This window comes from Bombina bombina, chromosome 8, assembly GCF_027579735.1.
Source record: "Bombina bombina isolate aBomBom1 chromosome 8, aBomBom1.pri, whole genome shotgun sequence".
Classification (NCBI taxonomy): Eukaryota; Metazoa; Chordata; class Amphibia; order Anura; family Bombinatoridae; genus Bombina; species Bombina bombina.
In genome coordinates, this window is record NC_069506.1 from 238,659,978 (window position 1) to 238,684,693 (window position 24,716).

The 24,716-nt window shown below is 36.7% G+C and overlaps 1 protein-coding gene and 1 long non-coding RNA gene across 2 annotated transcripts in view; one reads left to right on the plus strand and one right to left on the minus strand.

Annotated features, from left to right (window-relative positions):
* The window catches only part of LOC128639072 (uncharacterized), a 211,332-nt gene that overhangs the window by 161,288 nt on the left and 25,328 nt on the right, over positions 1-24,716 (minus strand). The window lies entirely within an intron of this gene.
* Positions 478-13,548, plus strand: LOC128639071 (chemerin-like receptor 1). Its single transcript, XM_053691221.1, has 2 exons — positions 478-556; positions 12,138-13,548. Exon 2 carries the CDS (start codon positions 12,168-12,170, stop codon positions 13,278-13,280), a length of 1,113 nt encoding a protein of 370 aa, XP_053547196.1. The 5' UTR covers positions 478-556; positions 12,138-12,167; the 3' UTR covers positions 13,281-13,548.

The following is a 24,716-nucleotide window of genomic DNA, read 5'->3' on the forward strand; positions in this document are numbered from 1 at the left end:
TACATATAATATTGGTGACACTATGCAGATACTTGTTCTCTGGAATGGAGAATTTGGTTTAATAAGCATGTATACACACAGATTAAGAATTAAATTGTTAGCTTAGGTGTATTGACAATTACATATGATATAGTTCACATTCCTACATTTGTTTTACTATGGACTCTGTTTTCCTATGATAGTCTCAGTCTACTCTTTAAGATCATTTGTTGTTTCATTTATGTAGTCCTATTAAGGGCATTTAGCGCTATATGCGTTGTACCATGATGAGATCCACACACATTGTGATGTAGAATAGCGTGTTTACTAATTAGACTCTAACATGTAATACAGGTAACACATGTTGTTTCATTGAACGAGTGTTGGTGCAATTATACTTACATTGGGAGGACTGACTTATGTTCATTAACAACACTACATGTAGGCATCTACTGCATTTAGAACTTCCCATATTTTACAGTATTAGTATTTGTCACCCTTTAACAAGATAACACAGTGACTTATACACGAGAGGAAAGAGGGTCAACAAGCAGCGATTCCAGCATAGGTCTTAAAAGTAAGTGATAATATTGTATTATGTATGTATGTTTTTAGTTCCTTTCATGATTTGTAGGCTATACTTTCATATCTATTCTTACACTCGCATATACACAGTACACATTTGAAGATGAATTTGTTTATATGAAATGAAACAAATTACAAGCTACTTTAGGACCCTGCAAAACTTGAATAGATTTTTTTTTTTTTTTATGGAGTTTCATATACACATAACAATATATATATATATATATATATATATATATATATATATATATATATATATATATATATATATATATATATACATACAAACAAAGCTGCTCACATTATTTCTAACAGTCCATAAAAAGAAAAGTTCTTGTACTACCACCAAGTACAAGAAGATGTTATTCATCCGTTGAAGTTGTTATATCGAAGAGTGGACATGTTCAGGGGAAGTTAATGAGAGTAAGAATTTTAAGTAAGAGATAGGGAGAAAATGAAGGATGAGGAAAAAGGAGGGGGCTGGGGGATAGGGAGAGGGACAGTCTTGCTATGTCCCAGGCTTGTAGGCTATACATGTTTAGTTTAGTGGATTATTAAATCTGAGAAGGTGATGGCGGTGTATCTATGCGTCTTAGGGTCTCCCAATAAAATTTCACTTTGAAGAATGATGTTGATTTATTTTGTTTCAAATATCCATATCACATATACAGTACATACTCCTCAAGAGTTAGCCATTCTGTAACCCTGTCCACCCACATATTCCTGGAGGGGGTAATGTAGTTTATTATAATTTAGCCCCCTTTAGATCTATTTGCAATAAATGCAGTCTGAGTTTACAAGAGAATTTAGGTAAGTCATTCAATAAAGCTATTTTAGGGGTCAAAGAGAAATCATTTGTGAGGATTGACTGGAAGTGATTTTCCACATCTTGCCATAAGGGTAAGATCTTTGTACAATACCACCACATATGAAGCAAACTGCCACTCTCCCCGCATCCCCTCCAGCACCCTCTGGAGGCTCCCGGTTAGGTGGCACCAAGTCCCAATTGGGTCAAATACCATCAAAGTAGTATTTTGTAGTTAAAGGGATATGAAACCCAAAATCTTTCTTTCATAATTCAGATAGTGCATACAATAAATATTCAGAACAGTGTTAATGCGCTTAGACAATATTGACTTTTCAAATAACAGTAATATGAGCTTCTTGCATGCCAGATGATAAAGTATGGTCATCATCTGTCTGGAATATAAAGATTGTGAGGTGCTAATGTGTCTTTAAAGGCTTTATAATAAGCACTGATAAAGCCATCGGTTCTGGGCTTTTTCCTAAATGGATCTTTGATAGCTGAAATGACTTTAGATTTCATCATTAAATCATTACAGATAGATGAGATGATCTAAAATGATTTTCCAGCACTGTGAGATCTCTCACAAGATTCTAGAGAGGCACATTTTGCTATACTTCTCTAAGGGGCTTTCCCTGTATATCTGCATGTGATGGAGAGAAAAGCCAAGTGCAATATAGTACTGTATGACATGAGAGTTTTGTTCCATTTATACTCTGGGCTTTGCATTTTATATCACCTAAGACTTCAGATGTTGCCCTTTAAGTTTTATTACTTTTAAGTGTAGAATTTTCTATATTGTATTTTCAGGCATTTAGATTCTGATTATTTAGGATTGTAATTTTACAAATTCTGATTATGCTTTGAAAGTTTCTGTGTAATTTTAACAACTTAGGATAATACTTTGTATATTTTTGTTTAACTTTCAAAAATTACACTGCATTTTATATTTATTCATATTGAAATAAGCCTGGCAGTTTCAAAAAGTGAGAAGAACAGGGAAGTTCCTTGGGTAAAACAGAGGAGCTCTCAGGGTCTGAATCTCTCTCATAATTCTCAGAATATTCTATAAGCATTAAATTATCTCACCAGTTGTATGCATGTGAAGTTTGTTTCAAATTCACAATACACTTATTTAATTGTCAAAAAATAACGTGTACTAAACTAGAGGAAAATACAAGTTAAATTGCTGCAAACAAATTTCAATTTAATTTGTAGTTGCTGCAAATTTAGACTTTATTTTAGTGCCAGGTGCTCCCCGATTAACCTTATTCTCCCCTGTATGATTCTCTATCCCAGAGAGCTTCATTAATTGTTATGGGAGTCAGCTGTTATCTCTCTCTGACTTCCGAGAGAGATAAGAGCTGACTCCCATAACAGAATTCAGCGAGTTCAGCCCTTGTGAAGTCTGTACTATAACTTCTCTCCAAATTGAACAATTTTTGATCATCAGCTCTGAAGTATAAAGCTGACATTGCAGTATTTAGTTCAATTTATATTTTAACAACGTTTACATAATTTTCTACAGCAAAACAAATAAGTCCAACATGTATAAATGCTTCTCTTGAGCATGGTAGAATTTATTAAGAGAATAATATCCTTCCATTAAATAAATTCACAGACACACAGGCCTAGATTTGGAGTTTGGCGGTAGAAGGGCTGTTAACGCTCCGCGGGTTTTTTTCTGGCCGCACCATAAATTTAACTCTGGTATCGAGAGTTCAAACAAATGCTGCGTTAGGCTCCAAAAAAGGAGCGTAGAGCATTTTTACCGCAAATGCAACTCTCGATACCAGAGTTGCTTACGGACGCGGCCAGCCTCAAAAACGTGCTCGTGCACGATTCTCCCATAGGAAACAATGGGGCTGTTTGAGCTGAAAAAAAAACCTAACACCTGCAAAAAAGCAGCGTTCAGCTCCTAACGCAGCCCCATTGTTTCCTATGGGGAAACACTTCCTACGTCTGCACCTAACACTCTAACATGAACCCCGGGTCTAAACACCCCTAACCTTACACTTATTAACCTCTAATCTGCCGCCCCCGCTATCGCTGACCCCTGCATATTTTTTTTAACCCCTAATCTGCCGCTCCGTAAACCGCCGCAACCTACGTTATCCCTATGTACCCCTAATCTGCTGCCCCTAACACCGCCGACCCCTAGATTATATTTATTAACCCCTAATCTGCCCCCCACAACGTCGCCGACACCTGCCTACACTTATTAACCCCTAATCTGCCGAGCGGACCTGAGCGCTACTATAATAAAGTTATTAACCCCTAATCCGCCTCACTAACCCTATCATAAATAGTATTAACCCCTAATCTGCCCTCCCTAACATCGCCGACACCTAACTTCAATTATTAACCCCTAATCTGCCGACCGGAGCTCACCGCTATTCTAATAAATGTATTAACCCCTAAAGCTAAGTCTAACCCTAACACTAACACCCCCCTAAGTTAAATATAATTTAAATCTAACGAAATAAATTAACTCTTATTAAATAAATTAATCCTATTTAAAGCTAAATACTTACCTGTAAAATAAATCCTAATATAGCTACAATATAAATTATAATTATATTATAGCTATTTTAGGATTAATATTTATTTTACAGGCAACTTGGTAATTATTTTAACCAGGTACAATAGCTATTTAATAGTTACCTAGTTAAAATAATAACAAATTTACCTGTAAAATAAATCCTAACCTAAGATATAATTAAACCTAACACTACACTATCAATAAATTAATTAAATAAACTACCTACAATTACCTACAATTAACCTAACACTACACTATCAATAAATTAATTAAACACAATTCCTACAAATAAATACAATTAAATAAACTAGCTAAAGTACAAAAAATAAAAAAGAACTAAGTTACAAAAAATAAAAAAATATTTACAAACATAAGACAAATATTACAACAATTTTAAACTAATTACACCTACTCTAAGCCCCCTAATAAAATAACAAAGCCCCCCAAAATAAAAAATTCCCTACCCTATTCTAAATTAAAAAAGTTAAAAGCTCTTTTACCTTACCAGCCCTGAACAGGGCCCTTTGCGGGGCATGCCCCAAGAATATCAGCTCTTTTGCCTGTAAAAAAAAACATACAATACCCCCCCCCAACATTACAACCCACCACCCACATACCCCTAATCTAACCCAAACCCCCCTTAAATAAACCTAACACTAAGCCCCTGAAGATCTTCCTACCTTGTCTTCACCATCCAGGTTCACCGATCCGTCCTGAAGAGCTCCTCCGATGTCCTGATCCAAGCCCAAGCGGGGGCTGAAGAGGTCCATGATCCGGTCAAAGTCTTCATCCAAGCGGGGCAGAAGAGGATCTTCCATCCGATTGAAGTCATCATCCAGGCGGCATCGTCTATGGTCTTCCATCCGGAGCGAAGCGGCAGGATCCTGAAGACCTCCAGCGCGGAACATCCATCCGGCCCGACGACTGAACGACGAATGACTGTTCCTTTAAGGGACGTCATCCAAGATGGCGTCCCTCGAATTCCGATTGGCTGATAGGATTCTATCAGCCAATCGGAATTAAGGTAGGAATTTTCTGATTGGCTGATGGAATCAGCCAATCAGAATCAAGTTCAATCCGATTGGCTGATCCAATCAGCCAATCAGATTGAGCTCGCATTCTATTGGCTGTTCCGATCAGCCAATAGAATGCGAGCTCAATCTGATTGGCTGATTGGATCAGCCAATCGGATTGAACTTGATTCTGATTGGCTGATTCCATCAGCCAATCAGAAAATTCCTACCTTAATTCCGATTGGCTGATAGAATCCTATCAGCCAATCGGAATTCGAGGGACGCCATCTTGGATGACGTCCCTTAAAGGAACAGTCATTCGTCGTTCAGTCGTCGGTCCGGATGGATGTTCCGCGCTGGAGGTCTTCAGGATCCTGCCGCTTCGCTCCGGATAGAAGACCATAGAAGATGCCGCCTGGATGATGACTTCAATCGGATGGAAGATCCTCTTCTGCCCCGCTTGGATGAAGACTTTGACCGGATCATGGACCTCTTCAGCCCCCCGCTTGGGCTTGGATCAGGACATCGGAGGAGCTCTTCAGGACGGATCGGTGAACCTGGATGGTGAAGACAAGGTAGGAAGATCTTCAGGGGCTTAGTGTTAGGTTTATTTAAGGGGGGTTTGGGTTAGATTAGGGGTATGTGGGTGGTGGGTTGTAATGTTGGGGGGGGTATTGTATGTTTTTTTTTACAGGCAAAAGAGCTGAAATTCTTGGGGCATGCCCCGCAAAGGGCCCTGTTCAGGGCTGGTAAGGTAAAAGAGCTTTTAACTTTTTTAATTTAGAATAGGGTAGGGAATTTTTTATTTTGGGGGGCTTTGTTATTTTATTAGGGGGCTTAGAGTAGGTGTAATTAGTTTAAAATTGTTGTAATATTTGTCTTATGTTTGTAAATATTTTTTTATTTTTTGTAACTTAGTTCTTTTTTATTTTTTGTACTTTAGCTAGTTTATTTAATTGTATTTATTTGTAGGAATTGTGTTTAATTAATTTATTGATAGTGTAGTGTTAGGTTAATTGTAGGTAATTGTAGGTAGTTTATTTAATTAATTTATTGATAGTGTAGTGTTAGGTTTAATTATATCTTAGGTTAGGATTTATTTTACAGGTAAATTTGTTATTATTTTAACTAGGTAACTATTAAATAGCTATTGTACCTGGTTAAAATAAATACCAAGTTGCCTGTAAAATAAATATTAATCCTAAAATAGCTATAATATAATTATAATTTATATTGTAGCTATATTAGGATTTATTTTACAGGTAAGTATTTAGCTTTAAATAGGAATAATTTATTTAATAAGAGTTAATTTATTTCGTTAGATTTAAATTATATTTAACTTAGGGGGGTGTTAGTGTTAGGATTAGACTTAGCTTTAGGGGTTAATACATTTATTAGAATAGCGGTGAGCTCCGGTCGGCAGATTAGGGGTTAATAATTGAAGGTAGGTGTCGGCGATGTTAGGGAGGGCAGATTAGGGGTTAATACTATTTATGATAGGGTTAGTGAGGCGGATTAGGGGTTAATAACTTTATTATAGTAGCGCTCAGGTCCGCTCGGCAGATTAGGGGTTAATAAGTGTAGGCAGGTGTCGGCGACATTGAGGGGGCAGATTAGGGGTTAATAAATATAATCTAGGGGTCGGCGGTGTTAGGGGCAGCAGATTAGGGGTACATAGGGATAACGTAGGTGGCGGCGCTTTGCGGTCGGAAGATTAGGGGTTAATTATTTTAAGTAGCTGGCGGCGACGTTGTGGGGGGCAGGTTAGGGGTTAATAAATGTAATACAGGGGTCGGCGGGGTTAGGGGCAGCAGATTAGGGGTACATAAGTATAACGTAGGTGGCGGTCGGCAGATTAGGGGTTAAAAAATTTTAATCGAGTGTCGGCGATGTGGGGGGAGCTCGGTTTAGGGGTACATAGGTAGTTTATGGGTGTTAGTGTACTTTAGGGTACAGTAGTTAAGAGCTTTATGAACCGGCGTTAGCCCAGAAAGCTCTTAACTCCTGCTATTTTCAGGCGGCTGGAGTTTTGTCGTTAGAGCTCTAACGCTCACTTCAGCCAAGACTCTAAATACCGGCGTTAGAAAGATCCCATTGAAAAGATAGGATACGCAATTGACGTAAGGGGATCTGCGGTATGGAAAAGTCGCGGCTGAAAAGTGAGCGTTAGACCCTTTAATCACTGACTCCAAATACCAGCGGGCGGCCAAAACCAGTGTTAGGAGCCTCTAACGCTGGTTTTCACGGCTACCGCCGAACTCTAAATCTAGGCCACAGACAATAAAAAAAACCCCACAGAGACATAAAACACAGTAACAGACACTGACACTACAAGATCGCAAGCAAAGAAATTCACAAAATCTACATGTCGTGAGCTACCGGAGCCATAAGTTATGTGCTTCTCACTTTTTTAAATAACCATGTGACCAAATAAAATCACATGGTTCCGCCAGAAGCATAATTGTTACTGATTGGAGGGCAGTGCAGGAAATAATAGGATAATAAAGCATGATTTTCTGGGCGAGGTTCTGTGCTCTGCTTTTATGAACAAAAGTGTAGAGGAACTTTCTAAAATGTTGTAAAAAATGTAAATATTGCTTAAAGGGACACTCAATCAAAATTAAACTTTCATTATTCAGATAGAGCATGCAATTTTAAACAACTTTCCAATTTACTTCCATTAACAAAAGGTGCACAGTCTTTTTATATTTAAACTTTTTGAGTCACCAGCTCCTACTGAGCATGTACAAGAATAAGTGTGTATGCATTTTTGAATGGCTGATGGCTGTCACATGGTACGTGTATGCATTTGTGATTGGCTGATGGCTGTCACATGGTACAGGGGGGAGTGGAAAAAGACATAACTTTTAAAATTGTCAGAAACAAAATCCACTACTCATTTGAAGTTCAAAATAAGTGCTATTGCATTGTCTTGTTATCATGCATTTGTTGATTATTCAAATCTACAGTGTTGACTGGTCCTTTAACATGCAAAAATGTGCCTGAACAACAATCAATTGCCACAAAACTTTGCACAAGTAAAGTTTATCACTGCCCAAACCTCTTCTAGAAGTTTCATGATTGTTTGATTCCCACACTGCAAACAAATTCCGTTAAGCACATTTCTTTGGATGCCTAATGTTGCTTAAAATACAAAAATGGCCTTTAATATCACTCAATTGCTAACACATTTTCTACAATACTATATTACAACATCACACAAGTGCACATAAATTGTAAGACCTTTAGGTGAAACACACTCAAAATAATTCACATTTTACTCTTTTTGCCAATTATAAAACAATTAGGGCCACATGATGAGTGGAGCAGTATTTATCACTGCCGCTCACGCGCTAACTCCGGGAGAAGTGCGGTTTTTGCATGTGTAAGTAGCACTCGTATTACAAGTTGAAAGTAAAAAAGTTTTCGCTTCTTTGCTAATCTGATGCTTGCATAAAGACTGTTAGAATATCGTGACCGTTTTGACGTATTCCCCCATTGAAGTCAATTAAGCAAAAAAAAGTAGAGAAAAATACCCTACACGTGAAAACCCAATTGCATATTGTCAAGTGTGCTAACCCAACACAAAAGTGTGAATATTTCACATTCCATTGTTCACATAGCAGAGAATTTTCTATTTATTCATAAATACTTATTCCTACATATAGCTGATGATATTTTGGTACAATATATATCTATACATCATTGGAATGTTAAATATTTACAGTAAATACACAGTATAACACTTTATTAAATATGAACATTGTATAAATATGATTTTCATGTTTTCATCTTCTTAACTGCAAAGGGCTTTAATGCACACACACACACACACACATATATATATATATATATATATATATATATATATATGTGTGTGTGTGTGTGTATAAATATGCATAAATATGTGATTATTTGTTTATATGTGTATATGTGTCTGTAAATACATATATACACATTTAAATACATATGTACACACATACACATTTAAATACATATGTACACACATACACATTTAAATACATATGTACACACATATAAATACACACACCTATATATAATATATATATATATATATATATATTTATATATATATATATATATAAACAGATGACTTGCACTCACTGGACTTTTAAAATACATGCCTTTAATGTGACGTTTCGGGGACCGTATCCCCTTCCTCAGATGGTCCCCGAAACATCACATTAAAGGCACGTATTTTAAAAGTCCAGTGAGTGCAAGCCATCTGTTTACTTATCTTGTTTTCTTTGCATGCACTCTGGCAAGCTGACCGTGAAGTGTGAGTGCTCTCCAGCTGCTAAATTTAAATATATATAAAAATATATAAATGTTAAAGCCCTTTGTCTGCCTTTTTTCCCTAACATACATCTGAGACCTCATATCTTAGTGAACTTTTTTGTGCAATTATATTTATTAGATAGTGTTAAGAGTATTACTGTACTTTTTAATGTATTTTTGATGTGTTTTGTGACACTTTTTTGTTTTGCAAAACAGTTAACCAGAGCTTTGAGGTTGCGCTATCCGGGGTGCATTAAATTTTAATTGTTTACTTGTAATATGAGAAATACATTTGACATGCAAAAAAAGCCAAGATAGACCCACTTGCACGTAATGGTTAGCGTGCCACTCGTAATCTGGCCCTTAATGTGATTTGCTATGGGCTAGATTACAACTGAAGTGATATTTAGAAGTCTTTGCATGTTAACTTTTATGCTGGTTTGTGCTCGTATTATGTGTTAAAAGTAAAAATATTGCAACTGCATTAACTTCTTGTCCCATAGACTTCAACAAAGCCAAAAAATGCAAAAACAACTAATATGTATACTCAAGCGCTAACCCGACCGCACATATTCAAGAGAGCTAAAGCCGACATGAAATATTAATATTTCACATTTCAACGTTCTTCACATATTCATACATATTTTTATATATATCTCTATATACACTTATTTATATATATTGGAGGCTTACATTTACCCACCAATAAGCAAGCATAACCCAGGTTCTCAACCAAAAATGGGCCGGCTCCTATGTATCACATTCCTGCTGTTTAAATAAAGATAGCAAGAGAACAAAGAAAATTGATAATAGGAGTAAATTAGAAAGTTGCTTAAAATTGCACGCTCTATCTAAATCATGCAGTGTTAATTTGGTCGACTAAAACTAGACTAAAATGAGCATAAGAATAAAGAAATTCTGATGACTAAAATAGGACTAAAACTAAAATGGCATTTTAGTCAAAAGACTATGGGGCCTATCTATCAAGCTCCGACAGGAGCTTGACGGCCTGTGTTTCTGGCGAGTCAGAAACAAAAGTTATGGAGCAGCGGTCACAAAGACCGCTGCTCCATAACCCCGTCCGCCTGCTCTGAGCAGGCGGACAGGAATCGCAACAATTCAACCCGATCGAGTGCGATCGGGATGATTGACACCCCCTGCTGGCGGCCCATTGATCGTGAGTCTGCAGGGGGCGGCGTTGCACCAGCAGCTATTGTGAGCTGCTGGTGCAATGTTAAATGCGGAGAGCGCATTCAGCGATGTCTTGCAGACCTGATCCGCACTGTTAAAGTTTTTATATTGGGTAATATGTGCAATGGTGTTACAGCCAATATTGTTTACAGTTTTTTTTTTTTTATATATATATTTTAAAGTTGCACTTCTGTTTGATTATGAAATTTGGTTTTATTTAATTTTAAGTTTAATAAAGATGTTACATATCACAACGGCTAAATCTGTGTCTTTATTGCATGTTAAAACCTTAATACCATAAATAAGAACAGGTGTTATGTTTACTCCTGGAGTATATAATCAGTTTGCAAATTATAGAGAAATGCTTAAATAATACACTACACTTTAACTAAACCCCTTAGATTTTAGAAGACTAAAATCTACTGCAGATTTATTTGACTAAAACTAAAACAATTCAGATGACTAAAATACGACTAAAATGAAAATGGCATTTTAGTCAAAAAGACTAAAACGAAGACTAAATCGAAATATGCCGTCAAAATTAACACTGGAATCATAAAAGAAAAAAATGGGTTTAGTATCCCTTTAATAATTCAGATAGAGCATGCAGTTTTTTCTAAAACAAAACAAAACAAAAAAATATATCTATTGTCTAATTTGCTTTATTATCTCTGTATCCTTTGTTTAAAAAATCGTACCTAGATAGGTTTAGAAGCATCAATGTTCTACTGATTGCTAGCTGGTGATTGATGACTGCACATATATGTATTTAGTCATTAACTCACCTAATGAGGTCAGCTACCTCCCAGTAGTGCATTGCTGATCTTTCAACAAAGGAAACCAAGAGAATAAAGCACATTTGAAAACAGATGTAAACTGGAAGTTATTTACAATTGCAGGCTCTATCTGAATCATGAAAAAAAAAAAGTGTGGGTTTCATGTCCCTTAAGTATAGAATCTGAGCTCCAGTCACTATAGGGAACATGGAATAAATAAATTCAAGGTAATTCATAGCAAAAGCAAGTGTAATATATAATGAATATATATTTACATTACTTAAAAGGGACATGAAACCCAAACATTTTCTGTCATGATTCAGATAGAGAGTACAATTTAAAAAAAATTCTAATTGACTTATTTTATCAAATTGCCTTTGTTCTCTTGGTAGCTTTTGCTGAAAAGTAGGAATGTAAGCTCAGGAGCATGCACGTGACTGGAGTACTTTATGGCAGCAGTTTTTTTTTTGCAAGAATATTATCCATTTTCAAAGCACTAGATGGCAGCACTATTTCATGCTATGTGCCTATGTATCTCTTCAACAAAGAATACCAGGACAACAAAGCAAATTTGTTAATACAAGTAAATGAAAAATTGTATGCTCTGTCTGAATCACAAAATAAATGCTTGGGGGTTCATATCCCTATAATACATTTGTGGGGAATTCAATATTGGGTTGCATGTCCCGTTAGCCATCAAAAGCAGAGAAACTATTGGGGCATGTAATAAACTTTATAGGAAACAATGTAGTCTTTAGTTTGTTTATTTTATGATGTATCTTTTTTACAGCGTTGTGAATAAGTGACATGTACCTTGTAACTTTCTTGTACTGAGCTCTATGTAATAGATTATGAATGACCAAATATACCCCTACTGAAGCTGTGTTTTTAATAATTCTGTCTTTTAAGGCAATTAATGTTTTTTTTTTCTCTATTTTTTCCCCTAGTATTCTGCCCTGCACAACACTATCAAGAGAATGGAAGATTTTACTGATCTGCCTTACACATTAATTACACATACAGGTGTCAACTCCACTATCGAGGATGAGGATGAATATCCTTATACGTATTATGATGATAAAAATGGTATTAGTCAAAACCATTTTGATATTGAAAAGATCATTCATATTGTCTCAGCGGTAATATATGCTGTAGCATTCTTTCTGGGTACAATTGGAAATGGTTTGGTGATATGGATGACTGGATTCAGGATGAAAAAAACTGTCAACACAGTGTGGTTTCTTAATCTTGCAATTGCTGACTTTATCTTCACCTTTTTCTTGCCCCTTAGCATTGTCTACACAGCTCTTGGATTCCATTGGCCATTTGGAACATTTATGTGCAAGTTAAACAGCACCATTACAATTCTCAATTTATTTGCAAGCATCTTCCTATTGACTGTTATCAGTATTGACCGCTGTTTAGCTGTGGTTCATCCTGTATGGTCTCAGAACCACAGGACACCCAGATTGGCTTCCATGATATCCATAGCTGTTTGGTTTCTTGCCCTTATTGCCAGTTTGCCGTATGCTTTCTTTAAAGATACAAAAATGATTGGGGATAAAACTATGTGCTTTAACAACTTTATCCTTACTGATAAACATGTGAGTGCTTATATGAGCTATCTGGCTATCTTGCGACATAGATTTTTAATAATAACAAGATTTCTTATTGGTTTTTTTATTCCTTTCACTGTCATTGTTTCCTGTTACACAATAATTGCATTTAGGCTTCATGTGAACCATCTTGCTACATCTACCAAACCTTTCAAAATTATTATAGCGGTAATTATTTTATTCTTTGTTTGTTGGTTTCCTTACCATGTCTTCTCCTTTTTGGAACTCTCCAGCCAAAGAGGTCATAATTCATACATGACAAATATTTTAAATATTGGCATACCTCTAACATCCAGCCTAGCCTTCCTCAACAGTTGTGTTAACCCCTTCCTATATGTCTTCATTGGCCGGGATTTTAAGGAGAAATTGAGAGTATCTTTTCTATCAATTTTTGAGAAAGCATTTAATGAGGACTATGCAGGAACAGAAATCAAAAGCAAAGCAAAGTTAACCTCAAATTCACAAGTTGTCTGAAACCCACTTATCTAGAACAATGGTCATAATTTGTAAATTTTTAAATGGTAGTTGTATAAATAATGATTATAATGTATGTATGGCAGACAAGATTTCCAAATCCATGGTTCATATTTGCCTTGCAATAAATAATCATATAACATGTTAGTAAATAAAGGCTAATGAAAAAAATATAGAGTAATGTGCAATGCCTATAAATGATTCTGATTTCACAAAATTGTGAAGCACACCATGCAAAAAAATAAATAAAACATATATATATACTGTATGGTTTGGTGTTCCAAGCACTCCCTGTAGTATTGAATTATTGAATTGCCTGGGTGCACTCTATGGTATGTATATAGAAATTTGGTGAAAGAAGAGGCACTCATAGGTCTTAATAACTTCAAATATTTAGAACTCAATTATTGTAAATTATCCGTCATAGGGTTCAGTCAATGTTTCGGTCCTCACAGGAACCTTTGTCAAGACTGTGTCGATCATTGCAAGAACTTTATGTTCAAAGAGACTCTTTGAACATAAAGCTCTTGCAACGATCGACACAGTCTTAACAAAGGTTCCTGCGAGGATCAAAATGTTGACTGAACCCTATGACGGATAATTTACAACAATAAAGTTCTAAATATTATAAGTTATTAATACCTGTGAGTGCCTCTTCTTTCACCAAGTATATATATATATATATATGATACATGAAGGGCAACATTTCAGGTCTATGAAGACCTTTCGTGAAGTTTCATACTAATGTATATACATAAAAACACAGTGTACTTTTTATGATGTCTTCCAATAAATTTACAGCAGTTAAAGGGTCCTGGAACTCAAATCTTTTCTTTCATTATTCAAATAGAGCACTGGTTTTCAAACCTGTCGTAAGGCTCTCATAGAGCAGATAAAATAACCATGTTTACTAATCAGCTGATTATTTCACCTGTGCTCTAGTTCAGATATCCTCAAAATGTGGCTTGTTCGGGAGAAAAAGTCACAAATAGTCCAGCACACCTGAAATACGGTGCATGCTGCAGGGGAACTGTAATCCACAAAAAACAAGTAAATCCACAAAAAACAGCAGCACAATGACAGATAACCTGGCACCCAAAAATCAAAACTGTTCAGGACAGGAGTTATCACTTAGTCATGTGAATACAAAGCCACAATTATTGTCAAGTTTTTATATAGGCAGGTGTAATTAACCTCTTATTAACATCACAGCTCCCTCTAGTGGTGCTCATAAAAATTACACCACAAAATAATCCATACACATAATAAAGAAATACATAGGTAAAGCAGCCAAATTACCCACATTTTTTTTTCAAACAAAGACTGTTTTACAGGAAAATTGACCAATAAAGATCTCTATTAAGACCCTTAGGGTACAAGATGTCTAATTTAAAGATCCAAAAGGCCTCTCTCCTTTTTATTAAATTCTCCCTATTACCTCCCCTTCTAGGCCTTAATACTTGTTCAATTATTTGGAAATAGAATTGAAAAATTAAAGCTCCCTTAATGATATTACTACAGCTAAAACAACACAAACATGGGTAACAGTCCTTATTGGCTGATTTAATATAACGTTGACCACCAGTTTTACCTGTACCAATATAAGACAATCAATTTATCTCTCAAAGAAGGTGATCATTTAAAAGTGGGCATAAATTAGTTTTGAAAGCTTTTCACACTAGAATTACATTCCCTTTTCACCCTCATACAGGAAGATATTTTGGTATTAATGGTTACCATAATTGTAATAGCAAATGTGTCATTTATATTATTAAGTGTCCGTGTGGCCTGGCATATGTGGATGAGACCATGAGGAGAGCCTGTGAACGGATGAATGAGCACAAATCTAGTATAAGGAAGTGAGATCTAGAGGTACCAGTTTCTTAACATTTTGTTATAGCTGGACATCAAACTTCTCAATTCCATTTCCAAATTATTGAACACGTATTTAGGCATAAGGAGGAAATAGGGAGAATTCACTAAAAAGGAGAGAGGCCTTTTGGATCTTTAAATTAGACACCTTGTACCCTAAGGGTCGTATAGAGACTTAATTGTATTAAATCATTTTTTGGTTAATTTGGATACTTTACCTATGTATTTATGTATTATTTATATGAATTATTTTGTGTTGTAATTTTTGTGGGCACCACTAGATGGAGCTGTGATGTTAATAAGAGGTTAAATACGCCTGCCTATATAAACTTGACAGTAATGGTGGCTATGTATTCACATGACTAAGGGGTAACTCCCTAAACATTGTGATTTTTGGGTGCCAATAAAAGGTTATCTGTTATTGTGTTGCTGTTTTTTTGTGGATTTGCCTGCTAGGGAGGCCTGAGGGCAGGTTTGAAAACTAGTGAGATAGAGTGTACAGTTTTAAACAACTTTCCAAATGTACTTCTGTTATTAAATTAGCTTTGTTCTCTTTGTATGCTTTGCTGAAGAAGCAGCAATGTACTACTGGGAGCTAGCTGATCACATCAGGTAAACCAGTGACATATATGTGCAGCCACCAATCAGCAGCTAGCTCCCAGTAGTGCTTTGCTGCTCCTAATGCTACCTTGGTATTATTTGCAATAAAGGACAGCAAGTGAACAAAGCAAATTAGATAATAGAAATACATCGAAAAGTTGTTTAAAATTGCATACTCCATCTGAATCATGAAAGAAAAATGTTGGTGTTCATGTCCCTTTAATATGAAAACAATTGCCATATCGTGAGTAACTAATATGAACATGTTGCTGGAGGACATGAGACCCAAACATTTTCTTTCATGATTTAGGTAGAACTTACAATTTTAAATAACTTTCCAGTTTACTTCTATTATTGAATTTGCTTCATTCTTTTAGTATCCTTTGTTGAAGGAGCAACAAAGCTCTACTGGTTTCTAACTGAGCACCTGGGTGTGCCAATGACAATTGGTACATATATAAAGCCACCAATCAGCAGCTAGAACCTAGGTTTCTGCTGCTCCTGAGCTTTCCTAGATAAACCTTTCAGCAAACGATAAAAAGAGAAGGAAGCAAATTAAATAATACAGGCAAATTAGAAAATTGTATGATCTTTCTAAATTATGGATGTCTAATTATGACTTTACTGTGCCTTTAACAATGCTTATCACTTTAACAAAAGTTGCATGGTTTCCAGTATCATATTGCCATTGATGAAGTCAATTAAGGACAGGTATGTTGAAAACGAGTAAAGTAAATAATGAATGTGTATTGAAGCACTTTTTAGAGGCATAATTAAACATGTTATATTGCAGTCTATACTTGTTTCATGGTCCTCTAAGTAATTTCTTCACAGTCACACTAATGTTACGTGGCATTGATTTACTTGTGTGATATACTACATTTTCTTAACGCAGTAGAAATAAACCATTCCCAGAAGTCTTTATGGTACCCAACCCCCCTTTTATATGTTAAAATGCATTAACTAGTTCAGTATATGTCTACCATAGCCTAGCTTTGCTGACAAACTAGATATGATTGTATGCAAAACTAATGGAGCACTTGAGTTCTTATAAATAAACTGCAGCTTTGATTTTAGTGGATGAAGTTCATGTCTTCTGGTCTTTTAAATAACCCGTGTTAGCCTATTTATCTAATGCTTTTTAAATGCATTTAATGCACAAAAACATCTTCTGTACTTTGCAATAGGACAAATCAACTGTTATTCCAGTGAATCCATAAACACTTTTACGGAATCTTTTTGCCAATTAAGAAGTGCTATTTCTTAGCACAGCTTACGTTCTTGTGAATACTCAGTTCACATATTAATTCATTCGATTAGATTTTAGTGTTTTGAGTATTTTAACAAAAGCTTGCAACCTTTTAATTTGTGAGAATAAAACAGTGAGAACTGTAGGGCAGAAATGGTTACATAATTATTCTTGGATTTGAGAGACAATTTCACACACGCCCATGGAATGCCCATTTTCAGTCCATTTTACAATAAAAAAAACAATTACGCTTTGTATTTTTACTTAAAAGTACAACTTTTTATGCGGTTTTTGGTGAACAATTTTGTTTTGATTTTTGATCCACCTAAAAATACAAATTGTTCCTGTTTTTTTGTGTGAATGGTTCAATTATTCCATTTTGCATGATTTTTAAAATCATGTTTTTGTTGTGCACTTTTGCAATATGTGGATCTCCTTCTTATACAAAAATACAGTGTATGCCTCTTAGCGAGACACCCTGTTTTCAGGGTAAAGAGTGCATTCTTAAATAATCTCGCTCTATTAACTGTTGATAATTGGGCTCTATTGTTGAATGAAGAAATGTCACTTTAAATTAACCACTTGCTGTAATCCGCTCCAACCCACACATTTTCTTTTGTGATTCAGAGCATACAATTTTTAAAAAAGTTTTCAACTTATTTCTATTATTAAATTAGCTTCAGTTACATGGGATTCTTTGTTGAAGAGATACCCTGGGTAGGTTTCTGGAACACTACATGGCAGGAAATAGTTCTGCCATCTAGTGCTCTTGCAAATGGATAATATTCTTGCAAAACTGCTGTCATATAGTGTTGCAGACACATGCACATATGAGGAGAATGTCCAGTGGGGATATACCTGTGTAATTAGTAAAGTAGTGTCTTTAATCATGCATGCATACAGAGATAGGGTCCTTCCGCTGTTTATCCCTCAGTCACTCTGCACCAGGTACTTAGGGTCAGAAGAACTCCTCCCTCCCATGTACCAGACTTAGTTTCAATAATATTTAGGGGACCAGGAAAGTCTCCCTCCTACCCCTAGGATAATATTCAGTGCACTATGTTCGGTGCAGGTGAAGGGAAACTGTCAGCTGTGTATGTCCACTCAATGAGCGGTTAATTTAGGACTCAATCGCTGAAGTGTCCGCTGGGACAAAGGGAGGATGCAACAATTCAAATGCTTGCAACAGGAGACCTCTCACTGTTCCCGCAGTGGTTGTGGCAGCTTTGCTTTCCTCCTCTCTCACTCGATCCGTGATTCCTCAATGCAGTGAAAGTACTCTGTGTGTGCAATCCCAACGTAGTGACGTCACAGGTGCAATGCTTGGCTTGCTATTGGCTCTTGGCTGTAGGGGCGGAGTCGCCAAGAAGAAAGGAGCCCCAGTGCTCCCTGATAAACTTAAAAAAAACAAAATATCCAAAGCGATCCAGCCTCAGGGTAGGTAAAAACGAAAGATTTGATTAGTACAATTAAAATCATATAAGATGGCAAATCAGTAAAAAAATACCTCACTCTAAGCAATATCAGCCAAGAGAGCAGAAAATGGTCTGACCGGTTTCGGTCCTGGCGACCATAATCATAGACCTGATAGTGTACAGGTGATATATGAAAGGTGTTCCTTAATTCTTGTGCCCACTTCACGAGTGGTTCTACCAACATACTTATAAAAGAAGATATGCCCAGTCTCAAGTGCTTACAGATGCTTCCACTGAGTTAAACACTCAAAAGTTACCAATCAACCTCAAGATTGGAATAAATTTATATAGAAAAAAAGGTTGTTTTTTTTAGTGCGCCTCTTACACCTGGGTAAAGTCTAAAAACTTAGCATGCAGAGAGTTGCCATTATACTAAATGGAAGAAAAATATACCGAAAGGACAGATGTTACGAATAAAGAAAAACTGTTCACAAAATAAAGACTATCTAAGGCAGTCTGAGGCTATTAAAAATAAATTCATTGAAAAGGGTTATAAAGAAACAGATATAGAGGAAAAAAGGCAAAATGTGAAATCAAAGAATAGGGATGAAATCATACATAAAGAAATAAGCAACAACCCAAAAAAGGGGGAATTTTTGGTACCCTTTATAAATGAGTTCAATAGTAATCATGATACTGGCCTAGATTTAGAGTTTGGCGGTAGCCGTCAAAACCAGCGTTAGAGGCTCCTAACGTTGGTTTTTACCGCCCGCTGGTATTTGGAGTCAGTCAGGAAAGGGTCTAACGCTCACTTTGCAGCCACAACTTTTCCATACCGCAGATCCCCCTACGCCATTTGCGTATCCTATCTTTTCAATGGGATCTTTCTAACGCTGGTATTTAGAGTCATGGCTGAAGTGAGCGTTAGAAATCTAACGACAAAACTCCAGCCGCAGAAAAAAGTCAGTAGTTAAGAGCTTTCTGGGCTAACGCCGGTTTATAAAGCTCTTAACTACTGTGCTCTAAAGTACACTAACACCCATAAACTACCTATGTACCCCTAAACCGAGGTTCCCCCACATCGCCGCCACTCTATTAAAATTTTTTAACCCCTAATCTGCCACTCCGTACACCGCCGTAACCTACATTATACCTATGTACCCCTAATCTGCTGCCCCTAACACAGCCGACCCCTATATTATATTTATTAACCCCTAATCTGCCGCCCCCAACGTCGCCTCCACCTACCTACAATTATTAACCCCTAATCTGCCGACCGGACCACACCGCTACTATAATAAATGTATTAACCCCTAAAGCTAAGTCTAACCGTAACACTAACACCCCCCTAAGTTAAATATAATTTAAATCTAACGAAATAAATTAACTCTTATTAAATAAATTATTCCTATTTAAAGCTAAATACTTACCTGTAAAATAAACCCTAATATAGCTACAATATAAATTATAATTATATTGTAGCTATTTTAGGATTAATATTTATTTTACAGGCAACTTTGTAATTATTTTAACCAGGTACAATAGCTATTAAATAGTTAAGAACTATTTAATAGCTAAAATAGTTAAAATAATTACAAAATTACCTGTAAAATAAATCCTAACCTAAGTTACAATTAAACCTAACACTACACTATCAATAAATAAATTAAATAAACTACCTACAATTACCTACAATTAAACCTAACACTACACTATCAATAAATTAATTAAATACAATACCTACAAATAACTACAATTAAATAAACTAACTAAAGTACAAAAAATAAAAAAGAACTAAGTTACAAAAAATAAAAAAATATTTACAAACATTAGAAAAATATTACAACAATTTTAAACTAATTACACCTACTCTAAGCCCCCTAATAAAATAACAAAGACCCCCAAAGTAAAAAAATGCCCTACCCTATTCTAAATTAAAAAAGTTCAAAGCTCTTTTACCTTACCAGCCCTGAAAAGGGCCATTTGCGGGGCATGCCCCAAATAATTCAGCTCTTTAGCTTGTAAAAAAAAACATACAATACCCCCCCCCCAACATTACAACCCACCACCCACATACACTTAATCTAACCCAAACCCCCCTTAAATAAACCTAACACTAAGCCCCTGAAGATCTTCCTACCTTATCTTCACCATGCCAGGTTCACCGATCCGTCCTCCGAAGTCTTCATCCAAGCCCAAGTGGGGCTGGCGATCCATAATCCAGCTGAAATCTTCTATCAAGCGGCGGCTGAAGAGGTCCAGAAGTGGCTCCAAAGTCTTCATCCTATCCGGGAAGAAGAGCAGATCCGGACCGGCAACCATATTGATCCAAGCGGCATCTCCTATCTTCATCCGATGACGAACGGCTCCATCTTGAAGACCTCCAGTGCGGATCCATCTTCTTCTTCCGACGTACAACTGAAGAATGAAGGTTCCTTTAAGGGACGTCATCCAAGATGGTGTCCCTCGAATTCCGATTGGCTGATAGGATTCTATCAGCCAATCGGAAATTAAGGTAGGAAAATTCTGATTGGCTGATGGAATCAGCCAATCAGATTCAAGTTCAATCCGATTGGCTGATAGGATCAGCCAATCAGATTGAGCTCGCATTCTATTGGCTGTTCCGATCAAGATGGAGCCGTTCATCATCGGATGAAGATAGAAGATGCCGCTTGGATCAAGATGGTTGCCGGTCCGGATCTCCTCTTCTTCCCGGATAGGATGAAGACTTTGGAGCCTCTTCTGGACCTCTTCAGCCGCCACTTGATAGAAGATTTCAGCCGGATAATGGATCACCAGCCCCCGCTTGGGCTTGGATGAAGACTTCGGAGGACGGATTGGTGAACCTGGCATGGTGAAGATAAGGTAGGAAGATCTTCAGGGGCTTAGTGTTAGGTTTATTTAAGGGGGGTTTGGGTTAGATTAGGGGTATGTGGGTGGTGGGTTGTAATGTTGGGGGGGTATTGTATGTTTTTTTTTACAGGCAAAAGAGCTGAATTATTTGGGGCATGCCCCGCAAATGGCCCTTTTCAGGGCTGGTAAGGTAAAAGAGCTTTGAACTTTTTTAATTTAGAATAGGGTAGGGCATTTTTTTATTTTGGGGGTCTTTGTTATTTTATTAGGGGGCTTAGAGTAGGTGTAATTAGTTTCAAATTGTTGTAATATTTTTCTAATGTTTGTAAATATTTTTTTATTTTTTGTAACTTAGTTCTTTTTTATTTTTTGTACTTTAGTTAGTTTATTTAATTGTAGTTATTTGTAGGTATTGTATTTAATTAATTTATTGATAGTGTAGTGTTAGGTTTAATTGTAGGTAATTGTAGGTAGTTTATTTAATTTATTTATTGATAGTGTAGTGTTAGGTTTAATTGTAATTTAGGTTAGGATTTATTTTACAGGTAATTTTGTAATTATTTTAACTATTTTAGCTATTAAATAGTTATTAACTATTTAATAGCTATTGTACCTGGTTAAAATAACTCAAAGTTGCCTGTAAAATAAATATTAATCCTAAAATAGCTACAATATAATTATAATTTATATTGTAGCTATATTAGGATTTATTTTACAGGTAAGTATTTAGTTTTAAAAAGGAATAATTTATATAATAAGAGTTAATTTATTTCGTTAGATTTAAATTATATTTAATTTAGGGGGGTGTTAGTGTTAGGGTTAGACTTAGCTTTAGGGGTTAATCCATTTATTAGAGTAGCAGCGAGATCCGGTCGGCAGATTAGGGGTTAATTATTGTAGGTAGCTGGCGGCGACGTTGTGGGGGGCAGATTAGAGGTTAATAAATATAATATAGGGGTCGGCGGTGTTAGGGGCAGCAAATTAGGGGTACATAGGGATTACGTAGGTTGCGGCGGTGTACGGAGCGGCAGATTAGGGGTTAATAATAATATGCAGGGGTCAGCGATAGCAGGGGTGGCAGATTAGGGGTTAATACATATAATATAGGGGTCGGCGGTGTTAGGGGCAGCAGATTAGGGGTACATAGGTATAATGTAGGTTGCGGCGGTGTACGGAGCGGCAGATTAGGGGTTAAAAAAAATATGCAGGTGTCAGCGATAGCGGGGGGCGGCAGATTAGGGGTTAATAAGTGTAAGGTTAGGGGTGTTTAGACTCGGGGTACATGTTAGAGTGTTAGGTGCAGACGTAGGAAGTGTTTCCCCATAGAAAACAATGGGGCTGCGTTAGGAGCTGAACGCTGCTTTTTTGCAGGTGTTAGGTTTTTTTTCAACTCAAATGGCCCCATTGTTTTCTATGGGGGAATCGTGCACGAGCACGTTTTTGAAACTGCCCACGTCCGTAAGCAACGCTGGTATTTAGAGTTGCAGTGGCGGTAAATATGCTCTAAGCTCACTTTTTTGGAGCCTAGCGCAGCCATTCTGTGAACTCTAAATACCAGCGGTATTTAAAAGGTGCGGGGGAAAAAAAGCACGCGTAGCTAACGCACCCCTTTGGCCGCAGAACTCTAAATCTAGCCGATAGTTAGGAAAATATTAAACAAACATTGGGGTCTAATAAAAAGAGATGAAACACTTAGATATATTATAGTTGATAGACCACATATCATTTATAAAAAAGCTAATAATTTAAAGAATTAACTAGCACCCACGGAACTGAAAAAGAAAAACAATATAGACAAAGATCTATTTGGGTCTGAAATAAAAGGCTTCTTTCCATGTCTTGCCTGTAAAGCGTGTAGGCATTCAGAAAAATGAACCAAATTCCATTCAAATAATAAAGGACATTATTAGGTGTACTAATAGGAACATAGTTTATCTGATAGCCTGCTCATGTTGCAAACAGTATGTAGGGGAATCGACTAGACCCGTGAGGGAGAGGGTGAGGGAACATATCTTATCAATAGAAAAAGCCACAGAAGAAAGAAATAAAGACCTCCCAGTACCAAAACATATTTTTAAAATGTAATAATTGTAATTTAAAGAATGTTAATTACACTGCAATTGCAAAATGAAAACCCAATTGGAGAGGAGGTGACACAGAGAAAGAACTACAAAAGTTAGAACTAAAATCAATTTATCAGTTAGAGACCCTACACCCAAAAGGTCTGAATATAGATTTTCAATATATCTCAATTTTTAGGGTGAGTTTATGATTTGCTAGAAACTATGTAAATTTCTTTTTATGTGCCTAAGTTTATCTATAAATTTGAATATACAGGGAGTGCAGAATTATTAGGCAAATGAGTATTTTGACCACATCATCCTCTTTATGCATGTTGTCTTACTCCAAGCTGTATAGGCTCGAAAGCCTACTACCAATTAAGCATATTAGGTGATGTGCATCTCTGTAATGAGAAGGGGTGTGGTCTAATGACATCAACACCCTATATCAGGTGTGCATAATTATTAGGCAACTTCCTTTCCTTTGGCAAAATGGGTCAAAAGAAGGACTTGACAGGCTCAGAAAAGTCAAAAATAGTGAGATATCTTGCAGAGGGATGCAGCACTCTTAAAATTGCAAAGCTTCTGATGCGTGATCATCGAACAATCAAGTGTTTCATTCAAAATAGTCAACAGGGTCGCAAGAAGCGTGTGGAAAACCAAGGTGCAAAATAACTGCCCATGAACTGAGAAAAGTCAAGCGTGCAATACTCAGAGACATGGCCAAGGTAAGAAAGGTTGAAAGACGACCACCACTGAACAAGACACACAAGCTGAAATGTCAAGACTGGGCCAAGAAATATCTCAAGACTGATTTTTCTAAGGTTTTATGGACTGATGAAATGAGAGTGAGTCTTGATGGGCCAGATGGATGGGACCGTGGCTGGATTGGTAAAGGGCAGAGAGCTCCAGTCCGACTCAGACGCCAGCAAGGTGGAGGTGGAGTACTGGTTTGGGCTGGTATCATCAAAGATGAGCTTGTGGGGCCTTTTCGGGTTGAGGATGGAGTCATGCTCAACTCCCAGTCCTACTGCCAGTTTCTGGAAGACACCTTCTTCAAGCAGTGGTACAGGAAAAAGTCTGCATCCTTCAAGAAAAACATGATTTTCATGCAGGACAATACTCCATCACACGCGTCCAAGTACTCCACAGCGTGGCTGGCAAGAAAGGGTATAAAAGAAGAAAATCTAATGACATGGCCTCCTTGTTCACCTGATCTGAACCCCATTGAGAACCTGTGGTCCATCATCAAATGTGAGATTTACAAGGAGGGAAAACAGTACACCTCTCTGAACAGTGTCTGGGAGGCTGTGGTTGCTGCTGCACGCAATGTTGATGGTGAACAGATCAAAACACTGACAGAATCCATGGATGGCAGGCTTTTGAG

Excerpts from the sequence above, each read along its gene's own strand:
- LOC128639071 (XM_053691221.1), top strand. The coding sequence starts at position 12,168 with ATGGAAGATTTTACTGATCTGCCTTACACATTAATTACACATACAGGT.